The 26,884-nt window shown below is 51.1% G+C and overlaps 1 protein-coding gene across 5 annotated transcripts in view; it reads right to left on the reverse strand.

Annotated features, from left to right (window-relative positions):
* The window catches only part of MLXIP (MLX interacting protein), a 59,102-nt gene extending 38,443 nt beyond the window's left edge, over positions 1–20,659 (reverse strand). For all 5 annotated transcript variants that reach the window (XM_075535041.1, XM_075535039.1, XM_075535042.1 and 2 more), the window contains exon 1: positions 20,162–20,659. In XM_075535041.1, coding sequence (XP_075391156.1) covers positions 20,162–20,574 — 413 coding nt within the window. In that variant the 5' untranslated portion in view covers positions 20,575–20,659. The remainder of the gene's footprint in view (positions 1–20,161) is intronic.
* Between the last annotated feature and the right edge of the window lie 6,225 nt (positions 20,660–26,884).

Below are 26,884 nucleotides of genomic sequence, written 5' to 3' on the forward strand. Positions count from 1 at the left end.
GACAACCTCTACACTTGGACTCAACTACTCCTATCAGGAAGTCACCCATCAAACTAGGTAACTTCACAGTTTACTCTGAAGATGAAAAGGCAAGGGGAAAGGGAAACTAGATCAAGTGAAACAGAACCAGAGCAAAAATAATCAGAATGCTGACATACTGTAAAAAATTTAACCAATGTTATTGAATAATACAAATAAACCCTAAAAACCAAACTCACTGCCATCAGGGTCAATACCAACTCCTAGTGATACTACTTAGGGTTTTTGAGGCTGTAAATCTTCATGAGAGCAGATAGCCTCATCTTTCTCCCAAGAAGCAGCTGGTGGGTTTAAACCACCGACCTTATGATTAGCAGTGAAATGCTTACCCCACAGTGCCACCAAGACTCCTTGAAAATATGTACAGAGTTGTTAAATGAGCACCTAATTTGCTATGCATATTTTCTCTAAAATCACAATAAGAGATATACATTTTAAAATGATTACATGTATTTGAGAAGATTTCTACTGTCTTACTATAAAAAAAATGACTAATATTTTTAAAGAGAGAAGAAAAGCCGGCTTCTGAGAAGGAGCTATTCCTGATGGGAGAGACAGATAAATGAGGTTATTTTTTGCAAGCACTGATTTTACCAGCTGCCCAACTTGAACACTCAAGACTCCTAGGCCTGAGCTCACTGCTGTGGACACGATGCAGGGCTGCCCTGTACACCTTGGCTCAGAAGATGAACCGTGAGACGCTGCAATAGTTTAGCATTCTACCATCCAAAAACCCAAACTCACTAGCACATCGTCCATTCCAACTCATGGTGATCCAATGGGCAGAGGAGACCTGCTCGTGGGTTTCTGAGACTAACTCCTTATGGGAGCAGAGAGTCTCCTCTTTCCCCCACAGCTACTGGTTTCTGCACTGCCCAACACTGACCCACTTGGCCACCAGGGTTCATCTCCACCCCTTTTGGCAGCTCCACTTTTGAGAAAATGAGCACGCTACCTGAGCTAAACGACTTATCTGCATTTTCTCCTTCTAAGGACTTTAAAGAGTCCTGGTGGGACAACAGGTTTAATCATTGGGCAGCTAACCAAAAGGTCAGCTGTTCAAACCTACCAGCTGCTCCACAGGAGAGAGAAGAGTCCATGTGTCCCAGTGACGCCTGACAGCCTCAGAAACCCTAAGGAACAGTTCTTCTCTGTCCTCTTGGGGTGCTATGAGTCGAGTTTGACCCCACAGCAATGGGTTAAGATCTTCCAATGTCAACTTGAAAGGACACTGCCTTTGGAGAGCAACCTGGGTAGATGTGGGAACCCCCAACTTCTCCCTGCATACACCTTCCTGTGTAAGCACCCTTCAACCCGAGCAGAGTCCTGAAGCCCTGGCTTTGGGCTGAGGATTCCCCGCAAAGCCTTTTGAACTTGACTAATCTGACCACAGAGGTGAAACCACCCCAAGCCAGAGGCAAAAAGACCCAAATGCTGTGTCTTTATTGCTGATGACAATGCTGTAGCTGGGCACAGTGTTGGCATGGCAGGGGCAAATGTCAGGCCAAGAGAGGCAGCTGGCCGGGCCCACAGCAATAGCAGGCTCGAACTTGGCCAGAGCACCACCAAGAGTCACCATGATGCCCGCTGGCCCAACAGCTGCACCGCAGTCGGCCCCCTGCGCTGCTAGCTGGGCCTCCAAGGCCACCGCGGAGCAGCTTGTCTCAACAGCACCCTAGTGATCCAAACCAGCCCAGCTGGCACTTTGTTTTCACAATGACAGCTTTGTCGGGAGACTGCTGCAGCCCCAAGCGAGTTTGGCCTGAGCACTGCCCTCTTTGTGTCTACCCTTGGGCCCTGGGCCTGGGAGAGCCCACAGAAATTGGGGGAGTTCTGAATACAAGTGAACATCATCCAGCCCACAATGAGACAGAGGCAAGCCAGCTGCCCTGTGACAGCCCTCTCCATGATGACACAGTGGTCCCAACTGTGTGGGGGGATGATCTACCCAGAGGCTCAAAGCACCCAGCACTTCCCCAATCTCACTGACAGACTGCCTGAGGCCCCAGCCCCACAGACCTAGGGCTGATAGGTTTCCATTTTCTACAATCCACAAGGTTCCTGTGGTGGGGATCAAGGGTGGGAGGGAGTGGGGTGGTCCCAGTCTTCATGTGGCTGCCTGGGGCCCTTAGGAGACAACAAAAAATTCTCCCTGCAGTGAGGACTAGGCACAAAGGACAATACTGCTCTATCCACCCTGCCCTGTTCCCTAACTATATCCATGCTTTACCCATCCACAACGTCCTCTTCACTTCCAGCCCCACACAGACACACCCACCACCCGAGGAGCCAGCCACCAGGGCACAGCCCCGACAGCAAACAGAAATTTGGCCCAAAGTAGCCGGTTGCAGACAGGCCAAGCCAACAGCAGTCCTGGGTCCCAGATCCCCTGAGAGGCTGGTGGAGAAGCACCTGCAGGAGGAGGGCATGCCAAAGGTGAGTTCCTTCATTCCCAGCCCCACCTGCCTGCTGGCCCTGACCGAGTCCAAGGGCAGCATGAAGGACTCACGGAGCTGATAACAGGCTTCTTTTGGTTTTGTAAATACAGGCTTTCTGCCAAGGTTTCTCACGGGGGTGGGGGGTGTAATGTGGGGGCAGGGGCTGCAATCCCGGGGAACAACTAAATGGAAGAACTGAAGATGGGGCCACAGCCTTAAGGAAACATGGAGCTAGGAGTTGGGCTGTGCTGTCACAGACACGGACCCTGACGTTCCAGGCAGGAAGGTGGCGGGTGGCACGGTCCAGGCCTCAGGGGCAGGCAGTGTGACCCACACAGGACATGGGGAGTCCCATCAGAACCTCTCGGAAAGCTCTGTGGTACTCCCTCTGCCTCACCAAGGACACTGGCACCTGCTACCATCCCCATAGAGTAGCCAATGCTTCCGAGTCAGTCTGCCTGCCAGCGAGAACATGAGCATGAAGTTCCGGCTCAGTCCGGTGCATCATGGCGCCGGGCCTGGTCCGACTGGCGTGCCGCTGACAGGAGAGCAGAGACCACCCACAGATAGGGCGTGGAATACGGGTAGCTTTGAAACCAGCACCCGAGCCCAGAACAAAGGGCTCTTTCCACTGTGTACCTGCCATCCATCATTCCACCGTCCGACCTTATCGGTGTGGGTGGGCGGGCAGCCACGTAGGAGGTGGTGCCAAGTGTTGCAACGTGAATTTCTACCTTCTTTCAAAAGTCCTGATTGGTTTTCAGGGTAAAGAATTCTTCTGTGAGGAAGAAGAGGGGCAGTTTCAGGGGGAGTAGCCAACCTCGGTAATGAAAACCGGTGAATGGAACACAGGCTCAGAAATACCTTAGAAGGTTACAGAAAAAACCCAATGAAATAAACATTCTCAATAGTCAACAGAGAGATTAAATCCTTACACATCTGCACGATGAGATGCTATCTAGCCTTTACAACATATTGCAGAGGAATATTTTGTGCATGGGAAGATGTACAACCATTAAATGGGGGGTTGAGGGTTTATACTCACCGTGCCAAAAAAGGTCTGGAAGAATAAACACACTTGGATCAACACGCTTATCTCGCGTGAGGGGATGGTTGTTCCTTTAGTTTTATTTAGATTTTCTAACTTTCTTCTGATGATGTAAAACTATTTCCATCTCAGAAGAAAAGGCTACTTTTAACTGTGCAATGGAGGGGTGGGGGGAGAAAGGAAAAGATACTATGGGACATAGAGGCTTCATGATAAATAACAGCTATTGGAAGGTCTGGAAATTGAGGTCAAATTCTAAAACGGTTCTACACATAGGAGAATCAGTTCCACATTCCTGGTGAAGGTGAACATGTCTGAGCACATCTGATAAACACAGATTCCACTTTAATCAGGCCAAGAAGTTATGGCATTTAAGAACCCCAAACAATCTGCCAGCACCTGTATAAATCAAATCCAAAACACAGACTCAGCGTGAAGGTCTCGTCCAGGTTGGCTGCACATGAAGTACTTGTGTGTATGGGGCGGGGGTGGGGGATGAGAAGAGGTGTATGCTGGGGAGACAGCATGCCCATTCACACTGTGGGGGGTAGATTTTGGGAAGAACATGCCCATGTGTACTTTGAGTATGGGGGGGCTTTTTGGGGGGAGAATATCCATTTGTACTTTGTGTGTTGGGGTACTTGTGTATATGTTTGTGGGGGGTTATGATGGGGAGAACATACCCATTTGTACTTTGTGTGTGTGTTGGGGGGATATTTGTGTATATGTGTGTAGGGGGTGTATGATGGGGAGACCATGCCCATTTGTACTTTGTGTGTTGGGGGGTATTTGTGTGTATGTATGTGGGGGATATTTGTATGTGTGTTGGGGGTATTTGTGCATGTGTGTTGGGGTATGTGTGTATATGTGTGTTGGGGGTATTTGTGTGTATGTGTGTTGGGGGTGTTTGTGTGTGGGTTGGGGGGGTATTTGTGTGTATGTGTCTAGGATGGTATGATAGGGAGAGCATGCCTAGTCCTTTCTTCACAAACCCATTACCTTCACTTGAATTCCGACTCAATGACCCTACAGGGAAGAGCACATTGTGATGAGTAACACAACTCTGAAAACACTAAAAACCACTGACAGCACCATGTAGGGTGGAAGGGCTGTATGTAAATCTTTAGGGAACCCGAGTGCCACATCTTTCTCCCAAGGAGCAGCTGTTGGGTTTGAACTGCCAACCATTTAATTAGCAGCTGAGCACTTAACCCACTAGGCCACCAGGCTGCATTCCTTTCTGGGCACCCATAATGTGTGTGCGCATGTGCGAGCACAAATACACACTGGAGAAGTGAGGCCAGAAGTTGAGATTAAATGTTCAAGTTTAAAAACTTTATAAAACATTTTGTATGAGGAGCTGATTGATACCAAGGGCTCAAGCAGAAAGAAAATGTTTTGAGAATGATGGCAACAAATGTACAAATGTGCTTGACACGATGGATGGATGCATGGATTGTGGTAAGAGTTGTACAATTAAAAAAAAAACCTTTTTGTAAATCACAACAGTGGAAACCAAGAACACAATGTGAAGGTCCCCCACTTGATTTTGACACTTACTGAAGACCCACAACGGGCAACACTGTGCAGCACTGGCCTCTGGACAGACAGACATCCCCGAGGAAGAGGAAGAGAGCCCAGAAAGGGAAGAGCAAAGAGAAATCTTCATGGTGGTGGATTGGCAACTCAATCTTAAAATGTAAAACGAAAATCACATGCAACAAAGGAAAAATATTTACATCTGACTTCATCAACAAGAAAACCTTTGATGTAAAGGGCATGCTTAAGAAAGAGAAAAACCACTGTGGTCGTTACATAACCTGTTGCCAACTTGAGGATACTAAGAGTGAAGGGTGGAGTCTAGCCTGTCATTCAAGTCACAGCCTGATGATGCCTTCTGGTGGGTGTGACCTTCTCATGAGGATTCTGGAAACTTCCTCTCTTCCTCCCTAGAGGAGGGCCACACTCTCTCTGCTTCACCTTCCTGTTGAGGAAACACACGGAGAATCTTGCCAGCGCTGATATGCTTCCAGAACCACAGGATCCACAAGACTTTTCACTCACCACCCTGTGGCCTGCCTGCATTCTGCATCACTGCATGTGCTGCATGAGTCTGATGCGGAATTTATACACTAATGTCGGACTTATGGACTTGATCTGGACTAGGATGTTTTCTCAATATGCAATTGCTCTATGATACAAAACTCTCTTACACATACATAAGTGTCCCTAGATTTATTTCTCTAGTCAACCTGGCCTAACACACCACCTAAATCTACAGAAAGGAAGGAAATACTGTCAAATCTTGCATCTGATAAGGATCTAGTTAGTATTCAGTATGTCAGATAAAAAAGAGAATGCAATTTCCCCACAAACTTCGGAAGTTCCAGAGAGTCTTACAATTCCACAACAAAAAGACGATCCAAATAGAAAATGGTCAAAGGACTTGAGGAGCCCCTGACAACACATGTCCGCAGCAGCATTACTCACTGTGTCCAATTAGCGGAAGCAGCCCAATGTCAGTTGTGGTGTGTGCACACTGGGATTACTCAAGCATAAAAAAAAGGAATGAAGTCAAAGGATTTTATGATTCTATGAAATATTCAGAATAGGTAGGTCCACAGGCTAACTGAAAGGTTGCGGTTCAGATCCGTCAAGAGGAAGATGAGGCACTGTGCCTCCCCACAGACTGGCAGCCTCACAAATGCCACGGCCTAATAAGCCACACTGGCCTGAGTTTCTGTACTGCTCTGCTCCCCGGGAGACGCAGGCCAAGTGCTTTAGAACACTGGAGCATTGCATCCCTGGATCTTCAAAACACACAACATGCTGCAAAAACCATCCCAAAGAGATCTATGTGGAAATTCCACTAGGTGAACTACACCCTACCCTAAACACACCTGGTCACCTGAGGACTTGAAACTGAAATTAGCACACGGGAGCAGATGAAGGGGGAGGAGGAGAGAGTGGAGCACATCCCGGCCCACCAGGCCCTGAGGACGATGACTCCAATTAGAGCAGCCAGTCCACAGAGAGGATCACATGGCCAGCCCCACTATGCGACATGACGTCCCTAACTGACCCATGGCCCTGCGGGGGACAGCACCGGAGACACAGTGTGGGAATTGCGCCTGACCTGATCCCACCACACCAAGGCAAAGCACTGGGGCAGTGCAGGGGAACAGCAAGGGAATGGAGCTGCAAGGTCCCCAGGGAATGCTGAAAGTGGACTTTGGGGCAAGGGCATGGTGCCCCAACAGACTGGACTGGAAAACACTCCTAAAGGCCAACAAATGATCCTTGAACTAACTACAAGCTTTTCTTTCCTGTTGTGTTTTGTTTTGTTCTTTGTCGGTGGTTTGTTGTTGTTTTGTTGTATATTGTTGCTTGGTTTTGCTCTGTCTTGTTTCTGTGCATTTTCTTATCTCCACAGGTCTGTCTAAATAAGATAGGCTGGATGAACAAGCTGGAGGAGAAACAACGGGACCGACAGTTCCGGGGGGGAAATGGGATAGGGGGAAGTGGGGGGTAAGGAAGTGGTGTTAACAAACCCAAGGACAAAGGAACAACAAGTGATCCAAAAAGGTGGCGAGGTAGGTGTGGCAGGCCTGGTAGGGCATGATCAAGGGTAATGTAAGGAAGAGGTATTGCTGAAACCCAGGTGGGGTCGGATCATGATAGTGGGACAGGGGTTAAGTCAAGGGAAATAGAGGAAAGAACTGGGAGGCAAAGGGCATTTATAGAGGTCTATATATATGAGAATGAGGAAATAGACCTATGTGCCTATATTTATAGGTTTAGTATTAAGGTGGCAGAAGGACATTGGGCCTCTACTCAAGCACTCCCTCAATGCAAGAATACTTTCTTCTATTAAATTGGCATTCTATGATGCTCACCCTCCCGACACAACCGCTGAAGATAAAGCGGGTGAATAAACAAATGTGGTGAAAAAAGCTGATGGTGCCCAGCTATCAAAGATCTATAGCATCTGGGGTCTTAATAATTTGTTTATAAACAAGCAGCCATCTAAGCGAGATGTCAACTAAGTCCACAAAGAAGAAGCACACCAGGATCCATGACTCAGAGATTGTAAATTATATAATCCAAAGCCAAAGAAGGGACTAGTATAAGAGCTTCAAGTGTGAGACTCTGGTTTGCAGAAGGCTGTATGGATGACAGTGGAAGGCTAAGATAGATTTTCAAGATTACACAGGAAATAAGCCTCGGGTGGTTTTCCCCCTTACCGCAATTGAGGGATGGGAATAAAAAGAGACAAAAGACAAATATCAAACACAACCATGAGAAGACTCCTCAGTCTAACTTATGGTATTAATTTTATCTCATTGATAACCACATCAACTGTTTAGTCACTTAATACACGTTTGGCTTGATCTGGCTTTCAATGTTTTATGGGTTTTTTTTGCATACTGAGGTTCATCTCTGACATATTTTGTCATTCAATCTTTGTGATGTGTTTTGCTTTTTTTTTTTTTTTTCAGTATATGAAACCCAAGACTGATGAACCAATAGAGAGAATAATTAAATAAGGGTTCCTGGGGTGAGAAGACGGGTAAAGGGGAGCTGATATCAAGGAGTTCAGGAAGGAAGAAAATGGTTTGAAACTGATTGTGGTAGCAATTGTACATCACTGCTTGATGAGATTATGGTAAGTGATGGAACGATGTGATGACTGAATTAGCTCCTACAAATATGGGTTTTTGGGGAAAAAAATCCATGGGGGCATTTCTATTCTGTTTTACATGGTCTCTATGAGTCAGAATCGACTTGGCAGCAGCAGGGTTGAGTGTTGTAGGGTTAAAGACAGAACACAGATTGATGGTTACTGGAAGCTGGTAGAAGGGAGGGGGAGGAGCAACTGCTTCCCAGGCCTAGGATTTCCTTTTGAGGTGATGAAAATGTGACTAGAGAGAGGTGGTGGTTACACAACATGGGGAACACACTACTTGGTACTGAATTGCTCCTTTAAATGGTTCATTGCACTTCACGTAAATTCCACTTCAGCTTAAGAGGGAAAAAAAGATAAAACTTCAAACACAACCCTGAGAAGACTCCTCAGTCTAACTTATGGTTATAATTTTGTCTCATTGATAACCACATCAACTGTTTATAGTGAAGCCAAATTATGACCTCTTTTGATCACGCCAAGATCCCTCTCTGCCGCATAGCCCTGCCCCAGGTAGTATGGGTGGGGGTGACTCTTAAGGGGGAGTTCTCCAAAATAAACCATCACACTAGGATCAAGCTCTCCAGTCCAAGAGTTTCACAAACTGAAGAATTCAGGTCACCTTTACATTCCCAAGACGTGAGATCCAAAGCAAGTGCCCTGAACATGGAGAAACTAGAAACGGTGCACTCTGAGCATGCCCAACCAAGCAGATGGTTTTCCATCTGTAGGCACAGGCAACTGTGACTTAAAGGGGGCAGACGGGGAGGGGGTGTTACAGGGGGTGCTTGCTGTGTGCTGTCTGGTCAATTCCAACTCTTGGCCATCCTAAAGGGTAGAGTGACCTGTTCCGCAGGGTTTCCGGAGCTGCCATCTTCCTGAACGCACACTGCCACCTCTTTCTCCCACAGGGTGGTTGGTGGGTTTGGCAAGCCCAGTTGGCCAGGCCCATTGCCCAGGCAGTGTGGACGCAGGAAAATGCTCAGGGAAGGCCACCACACACACAGAGATGGCCGGTACAGAATCATGAATTTCTAGACACGACGCAGGTAGGACTTCAACGTATCATCGGGTCCAGTGCTTCAGAAGTCAAATTCCCCAAAGATACCTGAATTTTAATAACTGAATTAGTTTTAATATTGTAAAATACTAAAATAATGGCTTGGTATGTCATTCGCATACCATAAAGTCCACCTGCTTTTCATGGTATGTTCAGTGGTTTTTAGTATATTCATAGTGGTGTGTCCAGCACCTTGAAAACATGTTTATTACCTGCCCCTGCCCCCTCCAATCAAACCCCACACCCGTTAACAGTACCTCTCCACACCCCCTGCTCCAGCCAACCACTAATCTGCCTTGCATTTATAAGGATTTGTCCAATCCAGACAATGGGCCACGCAACAGGATAAGCAGTGTGGTAAACCGGTCCCAGGGAACGCTAGTCATCAACGCAAAGGAACAAACTACGGCTACAACCTAGGAAACTCAAACTCGTGCCAAGCGAAAAAAGCCAAACAAAAGATCACACAGTGCATGATTCCATAGCTACAGAAACTGAAAGTAGACAAATGGTTGCCTGGGGCTGAGGCTGGAACTGAGCTTAATGCAAACGAGCACGTGGGCTCTTCTGGGTGGCAGCATGCTGACACCCTTCTAGCGGGGACTGTGGTGCTGACTGCACGAAGCAGTGCATGCATTCAAAACCAGGCAGCTTCACTTCAACGGGGGCCTGCACAGAATGCAAATCAGACCACAATCAAGTTGTCTTCAGAAACCTTATCTGCGAGGAGGCAGAGAAAAGGAGCTAACTTCCTTCTACAGGATGGACTTTTAAACCCTGCTGTTCAGCTGGAGAAAGGGCAAACTAATATCATAATGCAATGTCTGAAGAACAGCTCATTGAAAAAAATCTTATTAAAAAATATTTTTATCTTAATATGTAAAAGATTCCTAATGAACTTTCTAAAAAGGGAGCTACTCTGGACAAGTCCCAAAGGCCAACCCGAAGACAAGGATGGGGTCTGTTTACAAATGGGCCCCATCCCACGGGAACAGGTGAAGGGCACTGCTTTAGGGTTGTCTCCATTAGCAAAACCATCGGAATACGGCGCAAATGTCAGAACTGCTGTAGTTAGGTGGGGTCCAGTCGGTCCCGACTCAAGCAACCCTCTGCACAACAGAAGTAGAGACAGCCCCGTTCCCCTACTTTCCTCCCAAGTAGTTTTGCTCTGCTGACAGGGACAGGCTGATAGCCACCCTCACTCAGGACATGCTCCCGAACCTCAGAGGAAAGGAATCACTTGCCAGCTTTCACGCTGCCTCGAACCTTCGACAGCGAAGTTGTGCCCCTATAGCCTAGGGCCCCATCTCCAGAGTAGCAAAAAGCCCCAGACCTCTGTCCCACCACGAACCTGACTCTCTCCAACACCCCACCCCTGCCCCCGTTTCTGAGCTCTGAACCCCTGGCTTTTACCCGCCACGATCACCTAATCCCAGAAGGCCCGGCAGGAAGTGGTGTGTTGCGCTGCGAACAGCAAGTGTAGCAGTTTGAAACATCAGCCCCTCTGAGGGGAAAGGTGGGGATTTCTACTCCCATGGAGTTACAGTTCTACCTTACCCTCTATGGTCACGATGAGTCTAAATCAATGCAATGGCACTGAGTTGGTCTGCTATTCCCTCATCCAAGGAGTCCTGGTGGCACTGTGGGTTAGGCGATGGGCTTCTAACTACAGGGTTGGCCTTTCTAACGCAGCAGCTGCCCTGCGGAAGCAAGAGGCGGCTCTCTGCTCCCATCAAGATTTACCATCTCACAGATCCTAGACAGAGTCTGTATGAATCAGAATAAACCCAATGGCAGTGGGCGGTTTGAGGGGTTATTACCTAATCCAGACCAGCCTTGGTGGCACAGTGATTACAGTGCCACACAGCTGAGAGGTTACATGGCAGAAAGATGCGGCTGTCTGCTATAGACTGGCAGCCTTGGGAGCCCTGTGCGGGCGGCACTGTCTACGGTACTCTGCCTACAAGGATCTCTGCAGTCGGAATCCACCCGACTGCAGCGGGTTTGGGAGAATGACTACACCAGACTCTTCAGGTTCACTTGGCGGACCCACAGCAACTGATAAGGAATCCTGTTTCTGGAGTTCTCCACCACCTCCTCCTCCTACAGCAGTGATTCTCAACTTTCCTCATGCCGCGACCCTTTCATACAGTTCCTCATGTTGTGGTGACCCCCCAACCATAATATTCCTGTTGCTACTTCATCACTGTCATTTTGCTACTGTGATGAGTTGGGTGACCCCTGCGAAAGGGTCGTTCGACCCCCAAAGGGGTTGTGACCCACAGGTTGAGAACTGCTGTCCTAGAGGCTTTTGATGCTGCAGTCTAGCCTCACACGTCGAGAAGGTTCAATGTAGAGACGCACTGTTAAGGGATCCAAGACCAGACCTCACCCCTGGTTCCTGTGGAAGCAGCTCTAAGGAAGGGTGACAGCGAACCTCCACAAGAAAAACAAGACTCACCGCCCCACCCAGCTCCCCCTGGAGGCCCAGCAGTGGTGCAGGAGAGAAGCTGGAGCAGCCAGGACCCGCCCCACCAGGGATGCCAAATTGGTGTCTGCCTGCCCAAGACCTCCCTGAGGCCCCACCGAGGGGGAGCTGCCGCCCACGCTCCGGCTGGCAGGACGGCCTGGGGCACGGTTCCAGCAGGCAGCAGTGCCAGCAGCTCAGGCCAGAAGGCCCCAGGGTCACAGGTGGTTCTTTCCTCCCCTGGGTCCAACGAATTGTTTCACAAAAACAAACTGAACTCACTGCTGTTGATTCGACGCTAAGTCATAGTGACCCTGTGTACACACATACAGTCACCAAAGCTGCCAATCTACACAGGAGCGGAAAGCCTCACCTTTTTCCCGGGTCTGGCCCGCTGACCTTGGGGCCAGCAGTCCCACTGACCTGATGGTGCCACCAGGTCACTTTCATCCATTACTACCACATTGAAAATCCACCTTGACCCCATCACGTCTCATCACTTCCACTACTGCAGCCTCACTTGGCACTGCTCTCCAATGAGCCCTTGCTTCCTCTCTGGTCCCCAACAGTCCAGTCCCACCACCTCTGTGAGGAGAGCAACCAGACTCCCAATGCAACAAGACCAGACCCGAGCTTCCTACCACAGCCAACACAGCCCCTTGCTGGGCTCCCTTCTCTCCTATGCAGCCCATGCAACACTGGCCCTGTGCTGCCCTTCTTCCCAGTCCTAAGGCACCCAGCACGAGGCATGGCACACATCAGAGGCCTCACTCTCATTTGGAGCGTAGGTGCACTTGTGCTACGGGCAGCCAATCCAAGGTCCACAGTCAGGCCTCGCCTGAGATTCAGGCCAGTCTCACTCTCTAATGCTGGGACTAGGGGAAGTGGGGCCAACTGAGACCGTGGGGATCAAAGCCCTTAGATGAAGCACAGGCCATAGGCCAGCTCCTGGCAGGTGGACGCAGGTGCTCACAGTAGCAGAGGTGAAGAAGAGGCTGAGCAGCAAGGCTGGGGTGGGGGAGACCACAAAGAAAGTAACGCTTGAGGGCTGGGTCACATCCAAGGGGCTTCCAAAAGTTCGTGGGAAAACGGAATTGAAAGATAACAGAATTGAACTTTTTAAAACCCTTGAGTTCATGCAGTAGAGGAGGGGCTGCCTAGACCCCCAGCTGCACCCTTCACCGAAGCCTGGCAGTCTAGCAATTCTAGGGTCATGCGGAGGTTGCCAGTTCCCTGCCCCATACCACAGCAAGGTGCCCCTGGCCCCTTCCTTCATTGTCACTGGGCCCAGTCCTTGTCACATGCTGTCTCTCTGGTTCTCTCTCAATTCCTTTTGCTCCCTTTACGGACCTTTGTGATGACTATACAGAGGAGTCCTGACGGCACAGTGGTTTAGTGCTTGGCTACTGACCAAAGACTCCACAGTTCTAAACCACCCGTTGCTCCTCAGGAGAAAATTGCAGTCCGTGGTCTTTCTTAAAGAGCTACAGCCTTAAGAACCTGGGAGGCAGGGGGCGGTGGATGGGAATCTACTCTGCCTTCTAGACTCCACATCAGTGGTTTTTGGTTTTTCTTTTCTATGCTGGGTTCACCCAGATAACCAAGTCAACTGACTCACAACCTGGATTCCAAGGGCACCTCGAAGATTCCTTTACAGTCCTAGCTCCCAGGAATTAGGAGGTGGACACCTGGGGGAGCAGGTGCTTTCATGAGCCTACCTCCCTATAATCACCGGTCCAATGTTCCACAGCTGAAGATGAGCAAGGTATGCCACAAGGAGAATCAAGAAGTTGGCTGACAGGCCCCTGAGCATTGCTTGTCCACAAATGTTTCTTATTAAGTAGGTTTAGTGGCGAGCAGTAGGGAGTGATGGTGCTGCTGAGTAAGCATGGGATTGTTAACTGCCAGGTCAACAGTTCAAACCCACCAGCTGATCCTTGGGATAAAGATGAGTCTGCTCAAATTCCAAACTCACTGCCACTGAGCCGGTTCAGTAACCCCCTACGCCACCTGGGCCCCTCTCAGGCAGGGTGCTGCCGTAAGGATTTACAAAGTCTCCGGGACCCCTTCATAGGGTTGCTACGCATTGACATCGACTCGGTGGCAGTGGGATTTTTGCCTGGTGGAGGAGTGTCAGCGGTGAAGGCAGCTAGGATGTCAGGAAATCAGGCCCACGCAGCAGAGATCGGGAAACTATTGTCCAGTCAATCCTGACGGCACTGCGCCCCGCATCCCGCAGTGTCTGCCTCACGGGCAAGCCTCTTGGTTAGTGTAGGTTCTGTTCCCGACAACCAGGACAGAACAAGTACTCAGAGAGCAAGTCACATACGAGCTGGTTGCCCAATGCACAGGAAGGTGACGTTCACACTGCAGTCTGTGAAGTGTGTCACAGCCTGATGAAAATCTGTAAGAAGGGCAAGAATGACCAAAATGGCGCACAGACACACGAAGTGACCACCTACTGCTGGAAAAATGGCTCCAAGAGACTTGGTCAACACCAAGTGCCACAAACCTGCCACTTGTCAAAATGAAGTCCCACATGGCCCTGCGTAGCACAAAATAACTCGGGCACGAGATGGCTTTTCTGAGCAGCTGGAACCTTGAACCTTCCAGCCAGTAGCCCTTCGCACCACCAGGGACTCACTCCAACACACACAAACATGGGCCCTGGGCTGACCAAGACCATGGTGACAAGACTTGGGACGGTTTAGGAGGGCGACGGGGGGGGGGGAGGGGGGGGGAAGGGCAGGGTGTCCGTTTCCCGCTCTCACCAACAGAAGCAGCCGGCTTTCCAGAGCCACTGAGGGAGGGCATGTTCCGGCTCCAGGCACTCTCCTCACACGAGTGACCTCACTGCTGAGCAAACGCGCTTCACGGCCCTGGTTTCATTTATTTTAATCTAGCTTTAATATGAAAAGCAAGGATCTGACCACCATCACCTGCCTGACAGGGTGGTTGTGAAAACTGCTTAAAATTGCCCACCGACTGGAGACACGAGATGCTAGGTTCGTGTGCATTCTCGTCTCCCACGGTGGCAAGCCCCCTCCTCCAGCGTCCACCCCACCCTCTTCTTGCAGACTCCCCATGAGCCTATCACCCTTCCCCCCCTTCCTGGGGTGGCAGCAAGCCAGCCTCTTCATCCCATGGATGTATGCCTCCCACCCCACCCACGACCAGTGGGGGGAAGACAGGCAAAGGGAGCCAGAGGTATTTATACAGGGTGAGCAACCCGTGATATTTTATCATTAACGCAACATGAGGAAGAGGCCATAAGCCCTAAACTGCCATCAGGGGAGACTGCCCCCACCGACTCAGGCTATGACCTCCCTCTCTTAAGCTGAGTTTGTAGCAAAATGGGGTCGCAACTCTAGCAAGTGATCTGCCCCTGACCCAAGTTTGTGAGTTCCTAGTGGACAGTAATGACCTCGTTTCTACACACTACGCATACACAGGCAGACCTTGGATACTCTGCAGGTTCAGTTCCAGAGCCCCACAATTGAGTACCACAATTAAGTGACAGTTTTTTAGTCTCCTGGTGCTGAGGAAAGTTAAACAGACATTAGACTGCAAGAAGAAAATGTTTGAAATACTGAGAATGACCAAAAAGGGACCCTGAGCCAAGAAGTGGAAATGGTGCAGAACACCAAGCTTTCCATTTCTTTAAAAAAAAAAAAAAGGTGGGGGGAAACACGGGGTCTGTGAAGCACACCTGCAAAAGTTAAGAGACTAAAGCAAGTTAGAAAAATCTTAGCTGTGGGTTCTAAGTGAGGATACAGTTTCTCCTGGATCCCAGGACTCAACCCCTATTGTGTAATGCATCATTCCTCGACTTAAATGGGCCTGGACTAGTCTGGCAAACATTATCTTGTCACTATTTTCTTTGTTACAAAGAGAGTATTTTCCACATATTTCACGGACGGAGGGTTACTCTACAGAACAACCTCCTAGAAATCTCTATCCCAAGGCTACCTCACAGGTCCCAAGTTACGGTCGCCTCAATTGTCCAGCTAACAGAAACCCACTTCCAAGACAGCTACTGCTTAACTATAAATAACATAAAAAGGTGACCCCCGCTTTCCCAGCCCCTTCCACACAAACTTCCTGGTGGGAAGAGGTAATTAAAGAGGTAGAGAAGTGAAACCAATACCAGTCATCAACAACTCTCCACCAGTGCGCTCAGAATCTGTGTGGGAGACTCCATGTGTGACATTCCTTAAAATGTGAAGAGGGCAAGAACCGTGACCTATGTGCTACTTACTGCACATGGCTCCATTGTGGGGCTGGGGAACGCACCCAGCCAAGCCAAGAATGCGTCTATTTATCATTTGTCAAGCAGGCATTAAAAGACGCTCATAACTCATATTCTCCAGTGAATAGATTGGAAACTTGGGTTCATAACAGGATATAGAACTGAAATAATCTCCTAACCAGCCTGCTGCGTCCGCCCATTAACTCTTGTCGGTGTGTGCTGCCGAGCTGGTTCAGACTCGGGGACTCTGTGTGACTGAATGAGATACACCGCGCGGCTGCACCCAGGCTCTCTTCCTCCAGAGGGGCTGCCTCTTTTGCTGACTCTACTTCCCCACAGACTGGCCCTTCCTGGTCATCACGCCAGGAACTACTGTTGTTGTTGTTCGAGGAGCGCTGGTAGCAGCCGTTGTATGTTGGGCTGCTAACCTCAAGGTCAGCAGTCTGAAACCAACAGCTGCTCCTCAGGAGAAAGACGGGCTTTCTACTGTAATGAGTTACAGTCTAGGAAACCCAGAGGAAGTTCTACCCTGTCCTACCGAGTGACTCCAAGTGAGTGTCGACTCGATGGCAGTGAGTTTCTTGGTTTTTGTTAGGTACCCTCCGGTCTGTTTGGACCCATCGCGACAGCACTACACACAACAGAAGGAAACACTGCCTGGCCCGCCCTACACCATCTTCCCACGGCTCCTATGCTTGAGCCCATTGTGACAGCCACCCGGTCACTCATCTTGTTGAGAGCCTTCCGCTTTTGTCACGGCCCCTCCAGACACTGACACATTCCAAAGGAGCCCTTCCGGTCCAATGGGGTACACCAGTGTTTCCCAAAGTGGGAAATAGAGGGGCTAGATGTAGGGCAAACAAGCACCCCCACATGTCCCATCCATGCCTCCACCCCTCCCTTCGAGGTGTTGTGCCAGAGCTGACCACCAGGAACACCTTATCATGAAGGCTGTTTCAAGGCAGCAATCATGGGATGCCCTTGAAGAGCAGTTCCCAGGGAGGCCGCAGCCAGCACACCTGGCCCGTGCCTGCCTCACAATCCCCTCCCCCGGCAAACATTATAAAACCCTTGCCTGCTCAGCTGTTAGATGCTACCAGGCTGCTCCAGGGGAAAAGATAGTCTTCAGCTGCCATGAATATTTACGGTCTGGGACACCCACAGGGAAATTCTACTGTCCTCAGTCAAGGGTCGCTGTGAGTTGGCATCTTACTCGATGGTAGTGCCTCACCTCCACCCTTAGACAGGGGCAAGTGACCTCCCCCTTAGACAGGGGCTGACAGGTGGGCTCAGAGAAGTTAATCCAGGGGTGTCTTCTGCCCTGTCATCTACCCCCACGTTTCACTTAAAGGAAAGGCAACTGCTGGTTCCTCGGCTGCCCTGTTCCTTACCCTGAGCACTCCAAAGCAGCCCCCGGGCACATACAAACACCCGATCCCCCCACCTCCGACAGTCAGTCCTGGTCAAAGACTCCGAAAGAGTTAAACGTTTTGCACAGTTGGGAACACAGAATAGCCCACCTCACAGAAGGGGAGGAGGGATAACCACAACTTCCCCTGTGCTTAGTTCCTCCCCCAAGAGCTGTTGAACCTCATCTGGAAACAGCTGGCAGGAGGCAGTTCACAGGAAACCAACACAAAAAAAGTATGGCGTGTACCAGGGGTAGTTAGGCAGCCTGCACCCAGAGGCCAGGGGGCTGACAGGAAGTGGACCTAAGAAGCATCTAGGCCACAGACATGGTGGAGGAGTCCCAGCTGGCCTTTCTCTCAGTCCAAGGAGGGGAAATGCCTGGAGAGCCAGTGTTGAGGGCTTGAGGCCCACGGGCATGACCACCTCCGAACTGAAGTCTTCGCCTGAATCCCAAAGGCACTCCCCGGTGCTCTCCTGCCTTTCTGTGCCAGAGGACACAGCCCAGACAGCTGGCTCTGAGTCACTCTTGTCGATCTGCACCAAGCGCCACTCTGCCAACTACATTCGGGGGCCTGCCAAGCGGGCCTCACACACAACACAACCTCTTCGAGAGAAATCATCAGACCAAGCAGGCCCAGTGGGGAGACCAGTGGCTCCCCAGGAACAGGAAAAGTCAAAATGCTAGCAGCCCTGTTGCCTACAGGGGCAGGTTAAGCCTCTTGCACTGAGCTGAGCTTTTTGTTATCCAGAAAGTTCAGTGAGCAGTGGCCAGTGGCCAAGCCATTTTGTGGGGAAAGAAATGGAAAGAGAAACAAAACACAGAAAGACATCAGTAAAATTCTTTGGTGTTACTTCATAATGAGCTCTTGGGTTATCCACACTGAGAGCAAAGGGGAGACTGGTTTATTTTTCCTTCACACAACTTAGGTGAGGTCGCAGGCCTCCTGCTAGTCAATCACTCCATCACCTCCTCTCTGCACATCTGAGAGTTTGTAGCAAAATGAAAAGCAGGTTGACTTCTTAATACAACACTTTCCTGGCTGTCACCTTGCAAAGCAGCCTTTGCCGTAAGCTGGATGGGTTCCCTTCGATTCTTAAGGCAGGACTCCAGATTTGAGGGTGAGTAAACAAGATGGAAGAACACTGGTCAGTAGTTCAAACCCCACTAGCAGCTCCTCGGTTAGATGAGGCACCTGTCTCCGTAAGGATGAAAGCCTTAGAAAACCTGTGGGGCAGGTCTACTCTGCCCTGCGGGGTCATTGTTAGTAGGAATCTGCTCGACCCGGGGTGGGGGGATGTGTGAGTGTGCTCTGTGTTTAAGCCAGGGATGCAAAGCTACAATGCAGACACCATTTGTTCTTATTAAAAACCAGAACATCCTCCCCAGGCTCAGTGCCAGCTCCGACTGACAAGCGCAGTGGACCTGACCAGCATGCCACAAAAGGGGGGAAGGAAGGGTGAAGGCTGGACGCCTGGGGGCGTGGGGGGGTGCAGGCTATAGCCATGTGGCAAACAACTCTCCTCAAGAAAAGATAGGGGTGGTGTTAAGGGGGGGTAAATGCGCATGCACATTGCAAGAACACAACAAAGGAACGAGTTGACGGATCACTTCTTCCAGAGGGGGAAAATGTGGTCCAGAGCCAAGTATCCAGTGTTTTCCCCGTCAGGCAATACAGAATGTTCACACTTGGATATACTGAAGGCTCACAGCGCTACCCAGGAAATCAGTGAAGGGAGCGGGTAGGAATAAGCCCCCCTCTTCCTTCCGCTACTTCTAGAGACTCCCAGGAAACTGTGCCAGTGGTGGGGCGGCCACTCCCGAAATAACCCCGCTCTGCAGACACTGCAGCGCCAGCCTGGCCAGGGTTATGCTCAGGCCACTGGGGCTGCTGGCCCAGCAGGAGCTGCTACTGCGCAGGAAAGTAAATGTCCCATGGACACCTAGGGAAACGGGGTGATGGTGGAAGGTGGGGGTGTGTGTGACCATTTAAACGCCCCAGGACTAGGCATTTCTTCCTCTTAGAGAAAAGAGACGGGCACAAAAAGCCGGTTCACCCACTTGCGAGGCTGGTGTCCAAGAAGCCAGCTGAAACCCTGCCATTGTCCTCAGACAACTGTTTCTGGGCCAAGGCCGCTCCCTCGGACCTGCCAGCGGGGCAGACGCACCTCCAACCGCTGTTGCTCTAGCGGAGGCAGCTGGCTTCCAAAGAGGCTCCCAAGGCCTCCTCCCACCCAGTCCTGAGACATGGGGCAGAGGGGGCTGCCTGCCTCTGCTGGCACCGGCAGAAAAAGCAGCCAGGGTGTCTCGGATAGGAGGAGTGTGCCAGGCACGAGAGGTGCTAAGTGGCCGGAAGCAGCATGCCCTGCAGCCCCACCACCCGGTGGCCCACCTGCTGTCAAACCCTTTGTAAAGGATCCACAGCGACAGGTGGCCGAGCCCCCTCCCCAACTACACTGCTGGGGGTGGTGGTGCACAAAGCATCTGAGAGAGGGGGGTTATGGGGGTGGGGGGCGGTGAGGCCGGTCTCTACCCGTCTTTCAGCTCCCAAACCTGTAGGTAAACCCCGAATAGGAAACGAAGAGCCCGATCCCGGCCTCTTATCTTCCCCGGGGGAACCCCGACCGACCCTAAAGCCCTCCTGGACGGGGCGGACCCAAAGCGCCCAGGCCAAGCCTGTGGGTCCTCGGCCGGCCGGCCCTCCTTTCTGTGTCCTGGCCGGAGGAGTGGGGAGGGCAAAAAAGGGCAGCTGGGGTCGCAGGCCCTACCTGTAGGCCAGGGACATGCACTCGAAGAGCTTGGTGAGCGAGGCGTCGATGGACAAGTGGCAGGAGCTGGTCTTGCCGAAGCTGTAGGTCTGGCATGTCTGCTTGTTGACCGTGTCGAAGTCGTAGCCCTTCTTGGGTGGGTGCTCGCGGTGCGGCGACGACACCATGAAGTGGCCGCTATGGATGATCTGCTGGCGGCGCGGGGGCTCCTCGCGGCCGGGGCCGGCCCGGGGCGGGGGCAGGGCGGCGCTCGCGGGGGCCCGGGCAGCAGCCGCCGCGCCTGAGGCGGGCGGCGGGGACGGCTCATCCGTGTCCGAGTCGTCGTCGTCTTCAGGCACCTGAGGTTTAAGCAGCGCCGGCCGGCCCCGGTCGCGCAGCCGGCGCGGGGAGCACGTGAAGACGTCGGCAGCCATGAGGGGGGCGCGGCCGGGGGCATCCCCCGGGCCCGGGGAGACTCGGCGAGCGCGGCTGTGGGGCGCCCGCTCCGGCCGCGCGCCGAGTGTCCGCTAGCGCGGCGGCGGGGGAGGGTCGGGCCCGCGGGCTCTTGGGTGCCCGCCCCTGCCTGACGTCACGGCGCGCCTCAGCCAATCGGCTGCCCGTATCGGTTTCTTAAAGGCGCATGGTCTTCTTGGCCGAGCAAGGCGGACAAAAAAAGGCACCCGGAGGCCCCGCCCCCCTCTCTCGCCTCTCGCCTTCTCCTACCGCGAAGCCGGGTGGCGGCGGGACGCTGTGGTCCCCCCGCGCCTCGCGTGCTCCGGCCTGGGCGGCGCGGGCCAAGCGGGGACTGCAGACCCCACCGCGGGCCAACCCAGCGCCCCCTGGGAATGGCCCAGCGGCCTTGCTAGCGCGCCACGTGGTGGGTGGGGGTGGGACTCCTTCCCCTCCCAGGCCTGTCCCCTGCCTCAGCTGGGAACTTCCCATTTCTGGGGCGGGGGTGGGGGGCTCTCCCTCTTCGCGGGTGGGAAGCTAAAGGGAACAACCCCACGAGAACTAGGCCGCTTCTCCCTAAGACCTTCCATCCGCTGAGATGGAAACTGGCGGTGCCAGGTGATCCCACTGCCAGATCCCACTGCAGACCTCAGTCCCTTTAACAGGGGGCGGGGTGGGGATGGGGGGTACGACCAGGAAGCCCCCAGCTCAGATGTATTTTGTTAGAGACCCCTTTATTAGGTCTAAACCGACTCATCTGGATGAGGGAGCTGTCAGCTAGACCATGCTGGTTGGTGACGGAAAAGAATTCAGTCACATAACCAATTTGTAAAGGTTAAAAACAAATTTGTCTCAAAATCATAATTGGTGGCAGATCAATGTATCACAGTCGCAGACCAGGCTATGGAAGCAGGGAAGAGACTATCATTGGGGTAGTTAACAGAATTGGCAATTAGTAAAACTTACAAAATTGGTTCCAGGGCCCTTCGAGCCCCTTGGTCATGATATGACTCTTGACCATTCTACCCTGGTCTCCTAATTTCCATCGAGGGGACACCCAGGCGAGTGCCTGCGGGTGAGACATTACTTTCCAGGTCTGGCTGGAGGAGTCTCAACGACCCTCTTGCAAACACGTCCCACCTGTAGGTAGTCCTCAGTGGAGCCTGTATCCAGGTGGAGACCCAAGATAAATCCAAGGCTCCCATAGTAAACTACAGTCAGCCGCAAGCTATGCTCAAAATCAAGCTCCAACGCAGGGACAACTCAAAATATCGCCATTGTTGTAGCCAAACTTCAGGTGAGCAGGTGGACCAGCCTTTAAATACGTTCCATTGGGCAGCTTTCTCTTCACTGTCAAGTCCTCAGATACTGGTGACATTTGAAAACTGACTTAGCCCAGTTCCAGTTGGTAAACCTACCAGAGGCTGAGGGCACAGGGTCAACCTGATTCGTTGTTATTGTTGAGTGCTGCTGTCTCCATGTCTACACACAGGAACCCCACGTGCCCCATAGGGTTTTCTGGACTGTCATCTTCCCAGAAGCAGACTGGCAGGTCTTTGTGTTGCTAGGGGGAAGGGACCCCAGATGCATACAAGTTCTACAGACTTTATGATGCCTTAAACGGGACGGGGAAACCATCAGCACGCACACAGTACAGAGGCCAGTGGAGTCCAGCAACTCATGACTGTGGCTTTCATTAAAGACAATGGAAAGCTGGAGAAACCATTGCAAGGCAGCTCAATTCATCACTGTCAAAGGCACAACTACAAAAGCAGGGGAAGGGCCAGGCTTCAGGTAAGTACACACTGCAGGTTAAAGGTTACAGGGTGCTTCTGGGATTTTGATCACCTGGCCCCATGTGATGGTCTCGAAATGAATCGTGACTCTGAGTCAGTCACCAAGACCCAACTTAATTGAGATAACGTGTGTCTGATTGGCAGCTCTCTGTAAGGCTTGGGCCAGTTCCCTCCCGCTTTGTGTGAGCACTGTCTAGATACTGGTTGATCTGCTTTCCACCACATTCTTCCTCAGGGCTGAGGGCCTCTCCAGCCCTGGTTTCACCATCTCCATGCTGCTAATGATCAGCAAGAATTAGGGAAGTAGCAACGAGCTCAGATGGTATAGGAGCTCAAAATGGAAGGACGACGGCAGACTACAGCCATCCACAACCAAGTGTTTTAGAGGTGAAGCCATTTAGGAATGAATGCACCGCTTTTGCTTAGCAGCCAAGCCCTTAACCATTGTACCACGAGACCAGAGGAGCCTAGAAATTGCCAATTCCACTGACCTTGAACTCCGGGCAATCTGTGTGTCAGAGTAGACCTGGGCAGCATGGGGTGTCCAGTGGCTGGTTTTTTGACAGTAGATGGCTAGGTAGGCGTTTCTTCTGAGAACCCTCTGATAGGCTTGAACTGCTAACCTTTCCACTAGCAGTCAAGCGTGTGAACCGTTCACCCCACCGGAAACTGCCAATACTCAATCACATTGTGACCTATAAACCAGAACCCATGCCATCAGCTGCGTCGGACTCATATCGACACTACGGGACAAAGCAGAACTGCTCCCTACAGGTTCAAAGGTTGTACACCTTTACCGGAGGTCCGCCGCTGCTTTCCCCAGAAGGTCAGCTTGTGGATTTGAACTGCCAGCTTTGTCGTTGGGAGCACAAAGCCTAGCCCACAGCACCTTCAGGGCACCTCTTTGACTTACAGAAACAGCAGCTTCATATGGTTCAATCTAATAGCTGACACTTGGCTGAGGTGGGGGAGTGGGAGTAGAAAGCTGTCCAGCTTCCAGGGGCTCCAGACCACAGTGAGATGGGAGTAGGAAGGAGGGCAGGTGAGACGCCTGGACGAATAACCCCACAGCAGTCCCCGGCAGAGCCTGAAGCAGCCTCAGCAGATCTGGGATCTGCTTTGGAGCAGTTTCGCTTCCAGATTCGGGAGGGGGCGGGGGCGGGGAGGAAGTCCTCAGTGCTTGGTCCCTCTTCCTGGTAAGGGCCCTTCCTGAAGGGGCAGTTCAGGATTACTCAAAAAAAAAAAAAAAAAAAAAGGGGCAGGTGAGGCTCTAAACGCACTGCCATCTGGTGCGTTGCAGCGCATAGCAACGCCTGCCAAGAGTGGCCGCCTCGGAAACCCACAGGAGCAGTTCCCCTCTGTCCTATAGGGTCACCTTGAGTCCAGGCAGTGAGTTTGGTTTGGAAAGCCACGGGCTTACTTGTGCTTACTTACTCGTCTGCAGTTTGGTCAACAGTTTGGTCAGCAGCTTCACCACAATGAAACCCAGGTGAAAGTGTTCACTACAGATGAGTAAGTATGCACCAGTGAGCCCATGCTTGCTCTCTTATTAGGGAGTCTGCCCCCAGAGAGACTGCTCCGGAGGGGACGCCTAGCTCACAATAGATGGGCAGCAATATCAAATAGCCCACGGTGGACAGGCAGGGCAGTACCCTAGGTAGCTAGCTAACAGCTCCTAGGAAGCACTAGGAAACTCCCAGAGCCAGCAGATAAACCACCAGAAAACAGAACTTCATCAGCCAGCCGTGTCTTCGCCCCAAATCAGAAGAAGCCCTCCATTGTAATCCAATCAGCAATCAGGCAAATCAGAATTCCCATGCACAAAGGAATACTGGCGAGCCAAAGTCAGCAAGGAGGGAAGCCAACAGCCTGACAGAAAGCCAACAGAAACCTGAACTCTGGCTGCAGGTCGATGGGACTCATTGTGACCCCATGCTCTGCAGAGTGAAACTGCACGCCTTGGGCTTCTCAAGGCTGGGCCTTCTGGAAGCAGATCACCAGGCCTTTCCTCCCAGGGCCTCTCGGTGGGTTCACACAGACAACAGACAGCCTTTTGGCCCTCACCATGAAGAAAAAAAAAACAAACCCACCCGAGTAGGGGGACAGTTCTCAGCTGCAAACCAAACTATTGGCGGCTCAAGTTCACCCAGGGTGCCTCCGAAAAAAGGGCCAACATTCAATTTCTTTAAAAAGCTATTGAAAACCCTGTGAAACACAGTTCTGCTCTTAGACACGTGGAATCACTAACAGAATGTATGTGCGCTAACAGAATAATGGATTATTTAAAAATAATCAATAGTCCTAAGTAACACTGAAGTGTATACTTTAACATGACCAGTTTTCCTCAACTTAAAAATAAAAGACCACTGCCATCAACTGGTGCCAACTTGTAGTATCGCTGTAGAACAGAGTGGAACTGCCCCTTTGAGTTTCTGAGACTAGAACTCTTCATGAGAGTAGACAGCCTTGTCTTTCAACCAAGGGGCAGCAGGTGGATTGGATCTGTTGCCCAACTCGAAAAAGCACCTGGACTCAAATTTTAAAAAGAGAAGAAATTAAGAGCTCGAGGAAGGTTATGGAAGAGTCTGCATCCACTAAACTAACAGCCCATTATGTAAACAAGCAAATAGAGATGCTTGGAAATAAGTGTGTATAAAAAATAGTATGCACTGCTAAAGATTCATGGTGAACAGTGAAGCACTTTGTGGCTTGGGTGAACCTGGTCAATCCCAAAAGGACAAATAACCCCAGGACCATTGGAAGAAGAGCACGCTCAAGGTCTCTAGCTGCAGTGACAGAGGTAAAGGCCAGAGGCACCAGAGGCTGTGGCGTGGAGACTGCACCACAGAGCAAAGGAGCCAAGCCGACACCAGAGGCCGTCACAAGGAAATCAGGAGACAGTACACAGGAGCAGCCCCCAGACTGGGATTGTGAGGCACAGCGACAGGAAGACCACCTGACCCATGGAGACAGAGGGCAAAGGACCACATGGCTTAGAGGCTGAGGACTAGAGGGACACTGGCTGCTGGCTGGGGCGGGGTGTTGCTGTGGTCCAGTGCCTGCATCCTTACTGTTGACCATCCTGACTTGTGAACGGCTTGGACAGATGGGGGCTTTGACTTCCAACTGTGGAGGCCAAGGACCTTTGAGCCATATCCAGGCCCAATGGCTGCTGCTTCCCCCATGTCAGTGTCCTGTGAGAGGCTTGACTCCCCCGCTTCCACCGTCTTTCCCACCAAGAAGGCCTTCCCTCAAACACCTTTGCTCTAGCCATCTCACCCTGATGCAGCCGTTCGCTCATTGAGCTGGTGTTTATTCAAAGGTAATGAGCTGAGCTGAGCTTGAGCTACAGACCTGAACGAAACCGATCTCCCCCAGCCTCATGGGACTCACCGTCCAATGGGAGAAGAGAACATCATGGTCCACAACCTCTTTCCCAGCTCATCCCCACCTCCACTGTCCTGGGTTGAATAGTATGATCCCGAAAACATGACTTTACTTGGGAAGAGGGTCGCTGCCGATGTGATCCTTCCATGACAATCATTAGCCTTCAAAATGACCCTGGCAGATGTCATTTAAAAATCACTGTCACACTACTAAGGTGGGTTGTAAATCCTGTGACTGGTGTCCTAGTAAGAAAGTCCTGTCAAAGACAGAGGGAATAATGTTGTGTGAAAACAGATAGGGAAACGATGAGGGAAATGAATGTACAAATGTGCTTTACACAGTTGATGTATGTATGGATTGTGATGAGAGTTGTATGAGCCCCTAATAAAACGTTTTTTTTAAAAAAAAGGAAAAAAAAAAGAAAGGTGACCCAATAAAATGCTCAAATTATAGAAAAAATTACAAAAAAATAGGAAACGGGGGTGAAAAAGTAAAAAAAAAAAAAAAACAGACAGGAACTGAGATGAGGCATCTTCAAAGCAAAGGAACACCATGGACAGCTAGGACAGGATGGTGTCTCTCAGGGCCTGATGAAGCGTGTTAGTCTGGGTGGACTAGAGAAACAAATTCTTAGATACCCATGTGTATAAGCGAGAACTTTCTATCAAAGAGCAATTGTACATTAAGAAAACAGCCCAGTCCAGATCAAGTCCATAAGTCTGACAGTATCCCATATGTCAATACTAGTCCTTACATTCCTCTTTAGACTCCTGCAGCCATGCAATGACACCGAATGCAGGAAGATCACAGGCCAGTGGGTGGAAAGTCTTACAGATCCAGTGGTGGTGGAAACATCTCAGCGCTGGCGTGGGTCTCCACATGACTCCTCCAGCTTCAGGGCTCTGGCTCCATCAACATAGCTCCATGTGGCTAGTCAACAGGAATGTCTTACAGGGAGACAAAGCAGAGAGAGTATGTGTCCCACCTCCAGGGAGGAAGACATGAGTTCCCAGAATCCCCAGAGAAGACCATGCCCACACAGAGGCCTCATTGGCTATGACCTGATTGACAGGCTAGACTCCACCCCTTCACAAGTTGACAGGAGATTATG

This window comes from Tenrec ecaudatus, chromosome 16, assembly GCF_050624435.1.
Source record: "Tenrec ecaudatus isolate mTenEca1 chromosome 16, mTenEca1.hap1, whole genome shotgun sequence".
Lineage (NCBI taxonomy): Eukaryota > Metazoa > Chordata > Mammalia > Afrosoricida > Tenrecidae > Tenrec > Tenrec ecaudatus.